Raw genomic sequence first — 17,278 nt, forward strand, 5'->3', positions numbered from 1 at the left:
GGCTGAGAGGGATGTTTGAGGACTGATGTAGCTCAGTGTCGTGTCGTTAGGACAGAGACAGGAGAATGATCAGACCTACAACATTCAGCTTAGTGCTACTGCTGTACTGCTCTCTGTCTCACAGTCTCACACAGTTCAACACCGTGACTGGAAGGATACCTGATGACCAACAGGTAGGCTGGAGACAATCCTTTCAATATTAAAGTCAGAGAAGTAATGTTGATTTAATGGAGCTGATTCAATTAACCATCTCACCTGATGAGTAACCTTGCCTTGTGTTCGCTCTCTGAGTAAATGTGAAGGGTTTAACTCAGAGGAATAACATGTTCTTGTGGCAGGCGGGAGACCAGTGTTTAAACCCAGTTGGTCTCACCTCTGACACGTGAACACGGGGCTCAGTAACACTGCACTGTCATGGCGTCTTAGGCTGATATTACATCTGTGGAATTCAACTGTTGAGTGACAGGTTTTGGTCACTGGAAGGCTTTTGGTTTGCTGAAATAGCGTGTCAAACAGACATTGATATTTTGACGATGGATAGTACATTTATGCTTCATTTTTATACATCAAACACTTTATATTTCTGCTTCATTTTATTTCATACATAAAACACTTTATATCTGCTTCCTTTTATTTCATACATAAAACACTTTATATATCTGCTTCATTTTATTTCATACATAAAACACTTTTATAGTTTATTTCTCATCTTTGCGGTGTTGAAAGCTTTGTAGTTTCTTCATCTTTGGAGACGACTTCCTGGAGGTTCAGGAACCTATCATCTGTTCCTGAGGGGCTGGACGTGAGGCTGAGGGAGCTGGATCTTTCCAACAACGTTATAAGAAATATAAACAGCCAGAGTCTGGCTCTTCCATCCCTACTGAGACTGGACCTCAGCTACAACCAGCTGGAGATCATATCTGAAGGGGCTTTCAGAGATGTGGCCCAGCTTCAAGAGCTGAACTTGGCCAGGAATGCATTGAGCCACAATGTGGACAGTACCAGCCGAGCTCTTGGGTCTCTCCACAGACTGAGGAGGTTGGATATCTCTCTGAACGGTCTGGATGATGACACGGCGGGACTTTACCTTCGTGACAAATCAATTCTAGAACGCCTAGATCTCACGGGCAACGGTTTGACGCGACTCACGCCCAAGCTGTTTGCAGAGAGCCTGAGCGTGAGAAGCATTCGCATCGAGAACAATCTGATCACGGCAATAGAGGAGGGAACGTTTGAACCGTTGAAGAAACTCAAGATCTTAAATTTAGCCAGAAATAATCTAGTCTACATCTGTGATTTTAAACTCCATCACGTGAAACTGTTGAATCTTAGCAGGAATTCCATAGAGTTCTTTGTCACCCGTGAAGACGGTCACCCATACGAGCTGGAGATCTTAGATCTGAGCTTCAACAACCTCCTCTATTTCCCCATGGTCCCCAAGACCAACCGGTTGAGATACCTCCACCTACAGAGCAACATGGTGGGGACCTTAGAGACAGACACCTTAATATCAGAGGCAGACTCTCTGTACAGAGAACTAACAAGTGGAGATGAGGTAAATGATGCTGTAGACAACAACAACATATACTCTAACTGGAAACTGATGCCGTTAGTTTACATGGACCTCAGTAGTAACCACTTCAGGTCTCTACCTGTGGAGACTCTGAGCCATCTGACGTCGTTGGTGACGCTGAACCTCAGCAAGAACTGTCTACAGGACATCAGCTATAACAGAACGAAGGGCGGCCATGTTGGAGGCTACCACCAACCTTCCTTGACCTTTCCGTCTCTACGCTTCTTCGACCTGCAGAACAACGGTCTTCGACAACTCTCCACCTTCTTCCTGGAAGCCCTACCAAACATAGAGACAATAAACCTGAAGGAGAACTCTGTGAGGCCTTGTGATCCAAAGGACCAACTGGGACCATCTGAGACAACGAGAGTTCGTCTGAATAGTATGTCCCCTTGTGTTTCCTTCTGGAATATCAAAACTCTGAGAAGTCTAGATCTCCAAGACAACAGGATCAAAACACTCCATCAGAACACATTTGAAGGAACCCCTTTGGTTTCTCTCAACCTGGCCAGTAATGTAGATATAGTCTTTGATATTGGCGCTCTAGAAGGGTTGCAGAGTAGTCTCCAGTCTCTGAGTATCAGTGGGAACAGCATGCCAAACTCTGCCTTGTCTCTGCCTTGTCTGAAAGCATTGAGACGACTCAACATGTCCAACAACAACATAGACGTCCTCCCGGGCATCATCAGCTGTTCTCCTTTGACGGAGCTTGACCTGAGAAATAACGGGCTAACGTCTATGAATGAATCTGTGGTTGATCGTTTGTCTCTATATCTTGATGTGTTGTATGTCAGTGGCAACTCTTTCAACTGCTGTGACACCAAATGGCTAAAAGCCCTAAACAAAGAGAAAGTGAATATTCCGGACCTTGACCATGCTGTGTGCCTCAGTGTCAATGGTACTCTGTTGACTGGCCTTCTGCCTAACCATTCACTGCACTGTTCATTGGAACTTAGCCCAAAGATAACAGAACCAAACCTTGGGCAAATAATAATAATAATTTTGTTTGTGTCGACAGTATTGATAACATTAGTTGTATTTGTGAAGAAGGTTTGTTGCAACACGGGGTCAATAATTGTGTAATGATTGTGCATGTAAAACCAAGAGCTGTGTTCGAATACCCATACTAACATACTGTAAACTACATACTTAGTGTGTATATTATATACTATTAGTTCATTTCAGTATACTGTAAACTACATACTTAATGTGTATATTATATACTATTAGTTCATTTTTTACATACTTAATGTGTATATTATATACTGTTCATTTCAGTATACTGTAAATTACATACTTAATGTGTATATTATATACTATTAGTTCATTTCAGTATACTGTAAACTACATACTTAATGTGTATATTATATACTATTAGTTCATTTCAGTAGACTGTAAACTACATACTTAGTGTGTATATTATATACTATTAGTCAATTTCAGTATACTGTAAACTACATACTTAATGTGGGAGGGACTACTGGGAGAGGGAGGGACTACCGGGAGAGGGAGGGACTACCGGGAGTGGGAGGGGACTACCGGGAGAGGGAGGGGACTACCGGGAGAGGGAGGGGACTACCGGGAGAGGGAGGGACTACTGGGAGAGGGAGGGACTACTGGGAGAGGGAGGGACTACTGGGAGAGGGAGGGACTACTGGGAGAGGGAGGGACTACTGGGAGAGGGAGGGGACTACCGGGAGAGGGAGGGACTACCGGGAGAGGGAGGGACTACCGGGAGAGGGAGGGAGTACCGGGAGAGGGAGGGACTACTGGGAGAGGGAGGGACTACCGGGAGAGGGAGGGGACTACCGGGAGAGGGAGGGACTACCGGGAGAGGGAGGGACTACCGGGAGAGGGAGGGGACTACCGGAGAGGGAGGGGACTACTGGGAGAGGGAGGGGACTACTGGGAGAGGGAGGGGACTACCGGAGAGGGAGGGGACTACCGGGAGAGGGAGGGGACTACCGGAGAGTGAGCTCTAGGTGTAAATTCAGAGGGGACACTGGACGCTCTTGCCGAGGAGTAGGCTTGCTGGGTAACGTTGGTTAGCTACTTCCAGAAACAAATGAGAGCACCTCACTCTGACCGTTTTACTCACCCTAGCAGAGCTGCTTTCATGTTATCCAGAGTGTTGGTGACTGTAACTGACTGTGCTGCTGGCAACAATTTAATCATGCTTTTTTTTCTCGCCGACGTTTATCAGTTATTCTGCGCTCTGGCACACTGGGTGTGTTCGTAAATGCACTCTGGTGTATCAGAGTGTTGTCAGATTGTTACATTTAGAACAGACAAATTGACAGCCAAAATAACATGTAACGTAACTTCTTTGAAAAGTCATGACTTTATTAAATTGCTCAACATTTCCGCTCTCCTATGACATCGGCTGCATACTTTCCCATTTTCTGGATTACATTACGGGACCAAAAAGCATACTACATACTCAAAGCCGTCACAAATAGTATGGTTAGTGCGTTTGAGTTTTGTTGTTGTTGGAAGTTATAACATCAATGCATTAGACTATTAGGTTACAGGTTATAACATCAATGCATTAGACTATTAGGTTTCAGGTTATAACATCAATGCATTAGACTATTAGGTTTACTCCTGGTTATAACATCAATGCATTAGACTATTAGGTTACAGGTTATAACATCAATGCATTAGACTATTAGGTTACAGGTTATAACATCAATGCATTAGACTATTAGGTTCCAGGTTATAACATCAATGCATTAGACTATTAGGTTACAGGTTATAACATCAATGCATTAGACTATTAGGTTTACTCCTGGTTATATCATCAATGCATTAGACTATTAGGTTCCAGGTTATAACATCAATGCATTAGACTATTAGGTTACAGGTTATAACATCAATGCATTAGACTATTAGGTTACAGGTTATAACATCAATGCATTAGACTATTACAGGTTATAACATCAATGAGCTCCTGGTTATACATCAATGCATTAGACTATTAGGCAGGTTATAACATCAATGCATTAGACTATTAGGTTACAGGTTATAACATCAAACTATTAGGTTCCAGGTTATAACATCAATGCATTAGACTAATGCCCACATCTCAGAGACTGTTGTGGCTAAATATGCCACGCTAACATGTGTCCACTGATAGCCTAGGGATACATTCTGATCCATAGACACCATACTTCCTTAATGTCAGTCGTTCAACCACACATCAAGTCATGTCACTCTGATAGTAATGAGCTGGTCTCCAGGCTGAGCGAGAGAGAGAGGAGTTTATCATCTACTGCTATGGCCATGGTAACATCTGTTTCCCATGTTGAAGATGAGAAGCTGAAGTTAAACATGCTGGTACCTTTTCACGGTGCATTTCTCCTCTCCTGTCTGTTGGTTTTTAGTAATGAAGCCCCGAGTATGTCACAGAAAAGTCCATTGATATGCTCAGGAGCTGCTGGTAGTAAATGATGCACATGCAACCATCATAACATGCAACATAGAAGCTGAGGAAGGAGCAAAACACCAGAAATACACAGAGGAATGTATATACTTTGTCAAAAAGCATTCTCTGAATTTGGGGCATGGCCCCATTAACCAATCACCTCTGGTTCAGTTCTCATCTTTGGTTGAGTTGAGTGGCGACCCATCCTAGACAGAGCTGTTTAGCTAACAAAAATATACACTGCTCAACAAAATAAAGGGAACACTTAAACAACACAATGTAACTCCAAGTCAATCACACTTCTGTGAAATCAAACTGTCCACTGAGGAAGCAACACTGATTGACAATACATTTCACATGCTGTTGTGCAAATGGAATAGACAACAGGTGGAAATTATAGGCAATTATCAAGACGCCCACAATAAAGGAGTGGTTCTGCAGGTGGTGACCACAGACCACTTCTCAGTTCCTATGCTTCCTGGCTGATGTTTTGGTCACTTTTGAATGCTGGCGGTGCTTTCACTCTAATGGTAGCATGAGACGGAGTCTACAACCCACACATGTGGCTCAGGTAGTGCAGCTCATCCAGGATGGCACATCAATGCGAGCTGTGGCAAGAAGGTTTGCTGGGTCTGTCAGCGTAGTGTCCAGAGCATGGAGGTGCTACCAGGAGACAGGCCAGTACATCAGGAGACGTGGAGGAGGCCGTAGGAGGGCAACAACCCAGCAGCAGGACCGCTACCTCCGCCTTTGTGTAAGGAGGAGCAGGAGGAGCACTGCCAGAGCCCTGCTAAATTACCTCCAGCAGGCCACAAATGTGCATGTGTCTGCTCAAACGGTCAGAAACAGACTCCATGAGGGTGGTATGAGGGCCCGACGTCCACAGGTGGGGGTTGTGCTTACAGCCCAACACCGTGCAGGACGTTTGGCATTTGCCAGAGAACACCAAGATTGGCAAATTCGCCACTGGCGCCCTGTGCTCTTCACAGATGAAAGCAGGTTCACACTGAGCACATGTGACAGATGTGACAGAGTCTGGAGACGCCGTGGAAAACGTTCTGCTGCCTGCAACATCCTCCAGCATGATCGGTTTGGCAGTGGGTCAGTCATGGTGTGGGGTGGCATTTCTTTGGGGGGCCGCCAGCCCTCAATGTGCTCACCAGAGGTAGCCTGACTGCCATTAGGTACCGAGATGAGATCCTCAGATGCCTTGTGAGATCATATGCTGGTGCGGTTGGCCCTGGGTTCCTCCTAATGCAAGACAATGCTAGACCTCATGTGGCTGGAGTGTGTCAGCAATTCCTGCAAGAGGAAGGCATTGATGCTACGGACTGGCCCGCTCGTTCCCCAGAGCTGAATCCAATTGAGCACATCTGGGACATCATGTCTCGCTCCATCCACCAACGCCACGTTGCACCACAGACTGTCCAGGAGTTGGCGGATGCTTTAGTCCAGGTTTGGGAGGAGATCCCTCAGGAGACCATCCGCCACCTCATCAGGAGCATGCCCAGGTGTTGTAGGGAGGTCATACAGGCACGTGGAGGCCACACACACTACTGAGCCTCATTTTGACTTGTTTTAAGGACGTTACATCAAAGTTGGACCAGCCTGTAGTGTGGTTTTCCACGTTTAATTTTGAGTGTGACTCCAAATCCAGACCTCCATGGGTTGATACATTTTTTGTGTGATTTTGTTGTCAGCACATTCAACTATGTAAAGTAAGTATTTAATAAGAATATTTCATTCATTCAGATCTAGGATGTGTTATTTTAGTGTTCCCTTTATTTTTTGAGCAGTGTATATAAATGTATATATATTTTTCTTTCTTTTTGTTTGTTTGTTTGTTGTTGCATGTTATTTTGGCATTAACACGTGTCACATATCAGTTTGCAAACAATGTAGAAAAGACTTAATAAAGCCACATATGAACATCTTCTTGTTTTCTAGAGTAAATAAAGCCACAGGCAGCTCCAAAACGCAGGTGTTCCAGCTCAGTGATCTCTATAGAGGTGGGGCAGCCAGAGGAAAATACGGAGCGTAGGGGTTGGTAATGTTCTCTAGTTGCGTCGTGATTGGCTCAGTGTTCTGTCACTCATGGGGACACTACGTCGCCGCAAAATCTACAGGGAGAGTTTGAAAATTCAAGCCCCTTGGGTGCTACCATAGATTTACATTAGAAGGGCCCATCCAAGAAGACTCGATGTTATTGGCCACAGATAAAATGATGTCAAATCACATTATATCTACCGTACCTTTGATTGGACTGATCATGTCAACATCATACTTTCAAAATCTTAGCTTGCAGTCCTCATCATCAATCATGTAGACAATCTTCTGGCAAATCCTCTTCAATTCTTGTCATATGAAGAGAAATTATTTTTGTTCCTTCCGCCAGTATTGATCCTTTATTATTGGGCAGACAGACCAGTTCCCTACCTCCTCCTGCTGCCACCCTCCTCCTCCAGTATTGATCCTTTATATTGGGCAGACAGACCAGTTCCCTACCTCCTCCTGCTGCCACCCTCCTCCTCCAGTATTGATCCTTTATATTGGGCAGACAGACCAGTTCCCTACCTCCTCCTGCTGCCACCTGCCTCCTCCAGTATTGATCCTTTATATTGGGCAGACAGACCAGTTCCCTACCTCCTCCTGCTGCCACCTCCTCCTCCAGTATTGATCCTTTATATTGGGCAGACAGACCAGTTCCCTACCTCCTCCTGCTGCCACCTGCCTCCTCCAGTATTGATCCTTTATATTGGGCAGACAGACCAGTTCCCTACCTCCTCCTGCTGCCACCTGCCTCCTCCAGTATTGATCCTTTATTATTGGGCAGACAGACCAGTTCCCTACCTCCTCCTGCTGCCACCCTCCTCCTCCAGTATTGATCCTTTATATTGGGCAGACAGACCAGTTCCATACCTCCTCCTGCTGCCACCCTCCTCCTCCAGTATGTATCCTTTATATTGGGCAGACAGACCAGTTCCCTACCTCCTCCTGCTGCCACCCTCCTCCTCCAGTATTGATCCTTTATTATTGGGCAGACAGACCAGTTCCCGACCTCCTCCTGCTGCCACCTGCCTCCTCCAGTATTGATCCTTTATATTGGGCAGACAGACCAGTTCCATACCTCCTCCTGCTGCCACCCTCCTCCTCCAGTATTGATCCTTTATATTGGGCAGACAGACCAGTTCCCTACCTCCTCCCGCTGCCACCCTCCTCCTCCAGTATGTATCCTTTATTATTGGGCAGACAGACCAGTTCCCTACCTCCTCCTGCTGCCACCTGCCTCCTCCAGTATTGATCCTTTATATTGGGCAGACAGACCAGTTCCCTACCTCCTCCTGCTGCCACCCTCCTCCTCCAGTATTGATCCTTTATATTGGGCAGACAGACCAGTTCCCTACCTCCTCCTGCTGCCACCTGCCTCCTCCAGTATGTATCCTTTATTATTGGGCAGACAGACCAGTTCCCTACCTCCTCCTGCTGCCACCTGCCTCCTCCAGTATTGATCCTTTATATTGGGCAGACAGACCAGTTCCCGACCTCCTCCTGCTGCCACCTGCCTCCTCCAGTATTGATCCTTTATATTGGGCAGACAGACCAGTTCCCTACCTCCTCCTGCTGCCACCTGCCTCCTCCAGTATTGATCCTTTATTATTGGGCAGACAGACCAGTTCCCTACCTCCTCCTGCTGCCACCTGCCTCCTCCAGTATTGATCCTTTATTATTGGGCAGACAGACCAGTTCCCTACCTCCTCCTGACAGACCTGCCACCTCCTCCCTGCCCTCCTCCAGTATTGATCCTTTATTATTGGGCAGACAGACCAGTTCCCTACCTCCTCCTGCTGCCACCCTCCTCCTCCAGTATTGATCCTTTATTATTGGGCAGACAGACCAGTTCCCTACCTCCTCCTGATCCTTTATTATTGGGCCACCTGCCTCCTCCAGTATTGATCCTTTATTATTGGGCAGACAGACCAGTTCCCTACCTCCTCCTGCTGCCACCCTCCTCCTCCAGTATTGATCCTTTATTATTGGGCAGACAGACCAGTTCCCTACCTCCTCCTGCTGCCACCCTCCTCCTCCAGTATTGATCCTTTATTATTGGGCAGACAGACCAGTTCCCTACCTCCTCCTGCTGCCACCTGCCTCCTCCAGTATTGATCCTTTATATTGGGCAGACAGACACCTCCTCCTGCTGCCACCTGCCTCCTCCAGTATTGATCCTTTGTATTGGGCAGACAGACCAGTTCCCGACCTCCTCCCGCTGCCACCTGCCTCCTCCAGTATTGATCCTTTATATTGGGCAGACAGACCAGTTCCCGACCTCCTCCTGCTGCCACCTGCCTCCTCCAGTATTGATCCTTTATATTGACAGACACCTCCTCCCGCTGCCACCCTCCTCCTCCAGTATTGATCCTTTATTATTGGGCAGACAGACCAGTTCCCTACCTCCTCCTGCTGCCACCTGCCTCCTCCAGTATTGATCCTTTATATTGGGCAGACAGACCAGTTCCCGACCTCCTCCTGCTGCCACCTGCCTCCTCCAGTATTGATCCTTTATATTGACAGACACCTCCTCCCGCTGCCACCCTCCTCCTCCAGTATTGATCCTTTATATTGGGCAGACAGACCAGTTCCCTACCTCCTCCTCCCGCTGCCACCTGCCTCCTCCAGTATTTATCCTTTATATTGGGCAGACAGACCAGTTCCCTACCTCCTCCCGCTGCCACCCTCCTCCTCCAGTATTGATCCTTTATATTGGGCAGACAGACCAGTTCCCTACCTCCTCCCGCTGCCACCCTCCTCCTCCAGTATTGATCCTTTATATTGGGCAGACAGACACCTCCTCCTGCTGCCACCTGCCTCCTCCATTTTAGGGGTAATGCTGTAATCAATTGGTTGTACTCTTGGATTGAGCAGACTTTCCCGTACAATTCTGATAACTCCATGAAGGACACAACTCTACCATTCCAATTTACAATATAATTTAAGAACAAAATACCCTTTTCAAACATATTTGTTCAATCTTTTTAGGGGGGTGAAATTGAAATTGTAGCCAGCTCTGCAATGCTTGTTTGAAAAAGAGAGATACTTTGAAAAAAAGCATAATTTTCAATTAATTCGAAAATGACACATGGCAATCTGCCTTTAGCCAGTTTTAGATAAATGTAATCATCAAATATTGTAAGAGCATTTATTGTCTGCTTATATGCACCCTTTATTTATCCTACAGTTCTGATTTGGTGTACAGGGAGAAGACTAATAATGGCCCATGTTCTTAATTCTGTCGCTGTACATTTCAGCAGTGCTGAACAAATAGTTATATTGACTACGTCCATCCTAGCGTGCTCATTAATCTCTTCATTGAAATTATGGATTGCCTCATCTGCTCGTCATCTCCTTATGGCATAGTTCATACATCTCAATTGTCAGTAGAAATCACATTTGTTTATGAAAGTCAGCCATATCAGCAATGTTTTTTTAAAGGCAGTAAATGAGGCTGAAGGAACTGTTTTGCTGCCAGACGAGGCTCCGCTGAGGCTCATGGGGTAGCAGTGGTAAGGATTCACTCCATGGTGCTGAAAACGAGGCTCCACTGATAGCCATGTGTAGTGGTGGTAAGGATTCACTGCATGGTGCTGAAAACAAGGCTCCACTGAAAGCCAGGTGTAGCGGTGGTAAGGATTCACTCCATGGTGCTGAAAAGAAAGCTCTGCTGTTGTGACAGCTTTATGTAGATCCTAACAGTTTGTGGGCACCGTTTGTTAAAGTTATAGTGTAATTAATGTATTGTTTAGTGTTGTGCAGTGGCTTTTGGGGATTGTGCCCCACCAAGATTTATAAGCTAAAATCGCCCCTGAGTGAGAGTCTAATCAGTCATCATAATGCAGCTGCCGTTGAGTCCTGTGTGGCTTCCCACTGATCTCTGTAGCTTGGTTTCCATGCCGACACATTTTCATGGGAATATTATAAAATCCGCATAAAGAAAAGATGCACTTTTTCCCAACAGTGGTGTGTTTCCAAAACCAGTGCGTGATGACAGTATGGGGATGAGGTAGTTGGATGGGCTAATTACAGATGGGCTGTGTACAGGTGCAGTGATCTGTGAGCTGCTCTGACAGCTGGTGCTTAAAGTTAGTGAGGGAGATGTGAGTCTCCAGCTTCAGTGATTTTTGCAGTTCGTTCCAGTCGTTGGCAGCAGAGAACTGGAAGGCAATGCGGCCGAAGAAGGAATAGGCTTTGGGGGTGACTAGTGAAATATACCTGCTGGAGCGCGTGCTACAGGTGGGTGCTGCTATGGTGACCAGTGAGCTGAGATGAGGCGGGGCTTTACCTAGCAAAGACTTACAGATGACCTGGAGCCAGTGGGTTTGGCGACGAATATGAAACGAGGGCCAGTCAACGAGAGCGTACAGGTTGCAGTGGTGGGTAGTATATGGGGCTTTAGTGACAAAACGGATGGCACTGTGATAAACTGCATCCAATTTGCTAAGTAGGGTATTGGAGGCTATTTTGTAAATGACATCGCCGAAGTCAATGATCAGTAGGATGGTCAGTTTTACGAGGGTATGTTTGGCAGCACGAGTGAAGGATGCTTTGTTGTGAAATAAGAAGGTGATTCTAGGTTTAATTTTGGATTGGAGATGCTTAATGTGAGTCTGGAAGGAGAGTTTACAGTCTAACCAGACACATAGAATATGTGGACAACTTCAAATACCTAGATCAAAACCGTCCAGAGTAGTGAGGCAAGATGGGCGGGCAGCGATTGGTTGAAGAGCATGCATTAAGTTTTACTTGCATTTAAGAGCAGTTGGAGGCCACTGAAGGAGAGTTGTATGGCATTGAAGCCCGTCTGGAGGTTAGTTAACACAGTGTCCAAGGAGGGGCCAGAAGTATACAGAAAGGTGTCGTCTGCGTAGAGGTGGATCAGAGAATCACCAGCAGCAAGAGCAACATCATTGATGTATACAGAGAAAAGAGTTGTAGGCCTAATAATAGAGATGATATGATTATAATAATTTCTATCTGAACTTTCGACAATGTTGTTCTCTACTGAACACAACCCGGGTCAGACACACTTTACAATGACAGAGAGAGAGGTGAGTGACTACACGTAGATAGAAGAAGATACCCAAACCAGGTTATCCCAGTCCTGTGGTGTGTGAATAATGGAGGAGGTGCATGTAAAACAGAACCACTTCTCACCTGTTTAATAAGGATCCAACCTTTTTTAGGGTGAGTAAAACGGTCAGAGTGAGGTGCTCTCATTTGTTTCTGGAAGTAGCTAACCAACGTTACCCAGCAAGCCTACTCCTCGGCAAGAGCGTCCAGTGTCCCCTCTGAATTTACACCTAGAGCTCACTCTCCGGTAGTCCCCTCCCTCTCCCGGTAGTCCCCTCCCTCTCCGGTAGTCCCCTCCCTCTCCCGGTAGTCCCCTCCCTCTCCAGGTAGTCCCTTCCCTCTCCGGTAGTCCCCTCCCTCTCCCGGTAGTCCCCTCCCTCTCCCGGTAGTCCCCTCCCTCTCCGGTAGTCCCCTCCATCTTCGGTAGTCACTCGGTAGTCACTCCCTCTCCGGTACTCCCCTGCCTCTCCGGTAGTCCCCTCCCTCTCCGGTAGTTACTCCCTCTCTGGTAGTCCCTTCCCTCTCCGGTAGTCCCCTCCCTCTCCGGTAGTCCCCACCCTCTCCGGTAGTCACTCCCTCTCCGGTAGTCACTCCCTCTTCGGTAGTCACTCCCTCTCCGGTAGTCACTCCCTCTCCGGTAGTCACTCCCTCTCCGGTAGTCCCCTCCCTCTCCGGTAGTCCCCTCCCTCTCCGGTAGTCCCCTCCCTCTCCGGTAGTCCACTCCCTCTCCGGTAATCCCTCCCTCTCCCGGTAATCCCTCCCTCTCCCGGTAGTCACTCCCTCTCCGGTAATCCCTCCCTCTCCCGGTAATCCCTCCCTCTCCGGTACTCCCCTGCCTCTCCGGTAGTCCCCTCACTCTCCCGGTAGTCCCTCCCTCTCCGGTAGTCCCTCCCACTCCGGTAGTCCCTCCCTCTCCCAGTAGTCCCTCCCACTCCGGTAGTCCCCTGCCTCTCCGGTAGTCCCCTCCCTCTCCGGTAGTCCCTCCCTCTCCCAGTAGTCCCTCCCTCTCCCGGTAGTCCCCTCCCTCTCCGGTAGTCCCCTCCCTCTCCGGTAGTCCCTCCCTCTCCCAGTAGTCCCTCCCACTCCGGTAGGTCGAACTAGTAATATGTCACGGGATTAAGAGTCTACTGAAATGAACTAATAGTATATAATATACACATTAAGTATGTAATTTACAGTATACTAAAATGAACTAATAGTATATAATATACACATTAAGTATGTAGTTTACAGTATACTAAAATGAACTAATAGTATATAATATACACATTAAGTATGTAGTATACAGTATGTTAGTATGGGTATTCGAACACAGCTCTTGGTTTTACATGCACAATCATTACACAATTATTGACCCCGTGTTGCAACAAACCTTCTTCACAAATACAACTAATGTTATCAATACTGTCGACACAAACAAAATTATTATTATTTGCCCAAGGTTTGGTTCTGTTATCTTTGGGCTAAGTTCCAATGAACAGTGCAGTGAATGGTTAGGCAGAAGGCCAGTCAACAGAGTACCATTGACACTGAGGCACACAGCATGGTCAAGGTCCGGAATATTCACTTTCTCTTTGTTTAGGGCTTTTAGCCATTTGGTGTCACAGCAGTTGAAAGAGTTGCCACTGACATACAACACATCAAGATATAGAGACAAACGATCAACCACAGATTCATTCATAGACGTTAGCCCGTTATTTCTCAGGTCAAGCTCCGTCAAAGGAGAACAGCTGATGATGCCCGGGAGGACGTCTATGTTGTTGTTGGACATGTTGAGTCGTCTCAATGCTTTCAGACAAGGCAGAGACAAGGCAGAGGTTGGCATGCTGTTCCCACTGATACTCAGAGACTGGAGACTACTCTGCAACCCTTCTAGAGCGCCAATATCAAAGACTATATCTACATTACTGGCCAGGTTGAGAGAAACCAAAGGGGTTCCTTCAAATGTGTTCTGATGGAGTGTTTTGATCCTGTTGTCTTGGAGATCTAGACTTCTCAGAGTTTTGATATTCCAGAAGGAAACACAAGGGGACATACTATTCAGACGAACTCTCATTGTCTCAGATGGTCCCAGTTGGTCCTTTGGATCACAAGGCCTCACAGAGTTCTCCTTCAGGTTTAATGTCTCTATGTTTGGTAGGGCTTCCAGGAAGAAGGTGGAGAGTTGTCGAAGACCGTTGTTCTGCAGGTCGAAGTAGCGTAGAGACGGAAAGGTCAAGGAAGGTTGGTGGTAGCCTCCAACATGGCCGCCCTTCGTTGTGTTATAGCTGATGTCCTGTAGACAGTTCTTGCTGAGGTTCAGCGTCACCAACGACGTCAGATGGCTCAGAGTCTCCACAGGTAGAGACCTGAAGTGGTTACTACTGAGGTCCATGTAAACTAACGGCATCAGTTTCCAGTTAGAGTATATGTTGTTGTTGTCTACAGCATCATTTACCTCATCTCCACTTGTTAGTTCTCTGTACAGAGAGTCTGCCTCTGATATTAAGGTGTCTGTCTCTAAGGTCCCCACCATGTTGCTCTGTAGGTGGAGGTATCTCAACCGGTTGGTCTTGGGGACCATGGGGAAATAGAGGAGGTTGTTGAAGCTTAGATCTAAGATCTCCAGCTCGTATGGGTGACCGTCTTCACGGGTGACAAAGAACTCTATGGAATTCCTGCTAAGATTCAACAGTTTCACCTGATGGAGTTTAAAATCACAGATGTAGACTAGATTATTTCTGGCTAAATTTAAGATCTTGAGTTTCTTCAACGGTTCAAACGTTCCCTCCTCTATTGCCGTGATCAGATTGTTCTCGATGCGAATGCTTCTCACGCTCAGGCTCTCTGCAAACAGCTTGGGCGTGAGTCGCGTCAAACCATTGCCCGTGAGATCTAGGCGTTCTAGAATTGATTTGTCACGAAGGTAAAGTCCCGCTGTGTCATCATCCAGACCGTTCAGAGAGATATCCAACCTCCTCAGTCTGTGGAGAGACCCAAGAGCTCGGCTGGTACTGTCCACATTGTGGCTCAATGCATTCCTGGCCAAGTTCAGCTCTTGAAGCTGGGCCACATCTCTGAAAGCCCCTTCAGATAAGGTGTTCTGCCTTACTATTATTCAACCATGCTGGTCATTTATGAACATTTGAACATCTTGGCCACGTTCTGTTATAATCTCCACCCGGCACAGCCAGAAGAGGACTGGCCACCCCACATATGCTCTCTCTAATTCTCTCTTTCTTTCTCTCTCTCGGAGGACCTGAGCCCTAGGACCGTGCCCCAGGACTACCTGACATGATGGCTCCTTGCTGTCCCCAGTCCACCTGACTGTGCTGCTGCTCCAGTTTCAACTGTTCTGCCTTATTATTATTTGACCATGCTGGTCATTTATGAACATTTGAACATCTTGGTCATGTTCTGTTATAATCTCTACCCGGCACAGCCAGAAGAGGACTGGCCACCCCACATAGCCCGGTTCCTCTCTAGGTTTCTTCCTAGGTTTTGGCCTTTCTAGGGAGTTTTTCCTAGCCACCGTGCTTTTACACCTGCATTGTTTGCTGTTTGGGGTTTTAGGCTGGGTTTCTGTACAGCACTTTGAGATATCAGCTGATGTACGAAAGGCTATATAAATACATTTGATTTGATTTGATTCAGATATGATCTCCAGCTGGTTGTAGCTGAGGTCCAGTCTCAGTAGGGATGGAAGAGCCAGACTCTGGCTGTTTATATGTCTTATAACGTTGTTGGACAGATCCAGCTCCCTCAGCCTCACGTCCAGCCCCTCAGGAACAGATGATAGGTTCCTGAACCTCCAGGAAGTCGTCTCCTTGAAACGACAAAGATGAGAGAAACTACAAAGCTTTCAACACCGCCGATAAAGTGTTTTGATGTATGAAATAAAATGAAGTAGAAATATAAGGTGTTTTGATGTATGAAATAAAAGGAAGCATAAATGTACTATCCATCGTCAAAATATCAATGTCTGTTTGACACGCTATTTCAGCAAACCAAAAGCCTTCCAGTGACCAAAACCTGTCACTCAACAGTTGAATTCCACAGATGTAATATCAGCCTAAGACGCCATGACAGTGCAGTGTTACTGAGCCCTGTGTTCACGTGTCAGAGGTGAGACCAACTGGGTTTAAACACTGGTCTCCCGCCTGCCACAAGAACATGTTATTCCTCTGAGTTAAACCCTTCACATTTACTCAGAGAGCGAACACAAGGCAAGGTTACTCATCAGGTGAGATGGTTAATTGAATCAGCTCCATTAAATCAACATTACTTCTCTGACTTTAATATTGAAAGGATTGTCTCCAGCCTACCTGTTGGTCATCAGGTATCCTTCCAGTCACGGTGTTGAACTGTGTGAGACTGTGAGACAGAGAGCAGTACAGCAGTAGCACTAAGCTGAATGTTGTAGGTCTGATCATTCTCCTGTCTCTGTCCTAACGACACGACACTGAGCTACATCAGTCCTCAAACATCCCTCTCAGCCATTTATAGCTGACGGTCATTTAAAAAAAAGAGAGGAGACGAAAAAAGGCTGTGGACACCAGATACGCTTTGTGGACCTTCTGTTAACTCAACGAACTCATTACTCATGACACGTTGTTAAACCACAGAGATACATATCTACAAGTCTGGAGACGGACACAAATGACACATCTTATTATTGACACGTTTGTTATTAGTGTAGAAAAATAAGCTCTTTTATAGAATATATATTTTTAAATACAATACAAATGGGCTGTGGCATTCAGAATAACCATTAAACAGGATTTAGACACATCACATGTTTGATCATCACAATTATTGTGTCATTAGATTAGATATTATGTCAACCGGTGTGGAAAATCTGCCCTCCGAGCCAGGTATATTTATCCTCTGTTTGTTCCTGCTATAGTCCTGGGAAAACAGAAGCCTTTCTGAAATAGAAAGGAAGAATAAATAAACGAAAGGAGAGTGGGAGGAAGGAAACCCTGAAAGGTATCAACAAACACACAGAAATACTCTGTGATGACAGAGCACACACACACACACACACACACACACACACACACACACACACACACACACACACACACACACACACACACACACACACACACACACACACACACACACACACACACACACACACACACACACACACACACACACACACACACACACAC

At 46.3% G+C, this 17,278-nt stretch overlaps 2 protein-coding genes across 2 annotated transcripts; one reads left to right on the plus strand and one right to left on the minus strand.

The window, feature by feature from the left end:
• On the plus strand, positions 1 to 2,805 carry LOC124011434 (transforming growth factor beta activator LRRC32-like). The gene is made up of 2 exons (XM_046324801.1): positions 1 to 173; positions 749 to 2,805. Exons 1-2 carry the CDS (start codon positions 66 to 68, stop codon positions 2,654 to 2,656), a joined length of 2,016 nt encoding a protein of 671 aa, XP_046180757.1. The 5' UTR covers positions 1 to 65; the 3' UTR covers positions 2,657 to 2,805.
• A 10,450-nt stretch (positions 2,806 to 13,255) lies between these two features.
• On the minus strand, positions 13,256 to 16,593 carry LOC124011391 (transforming growth factor beta activator LRRC32-like). The gene is made up of 3 exons (XM_046324713.1): positions 16,427 to 16,593; positions 15,763 to 15,927; positions 13,256 to 15,201 (listed from the first exon to the last, which is right to left on the minus strand). The coding sequence occupies exons 1-3, from the start codon at positions 16,532 to 16,534 to the stop codon at positions 13,462 to 13,464; spliced, it is 2,013 nt and encodes a 670-aa protein (XP_046180669.1). The 5' UTR covers positions 16,535 to 16,593; the 3' UTR covers positions 13,256 to 13,461.
• Between the last annotated feature and the right edge of the window lie 685 nt (positions 16,594 to 17,278).

This window comes from Oncorhynchus gorbuscha, linkage group LG23, assembly GCF_021184085.1.
Source record: "Oncorhynchus gorbuscha isolate QuinsamMale2020 ecotype Even-year linkage group LG23, OgorEven_v1.0, whole genome shotgun sequence".
NCBI classification, from domain to species: domain Eukaryota; kingdom Metazoa; phylum Chordata; class Actinopteri; order Salmoniformes; family Salmonidae; genus Oncorhynchus; species Oncorhynchus gorbuscha.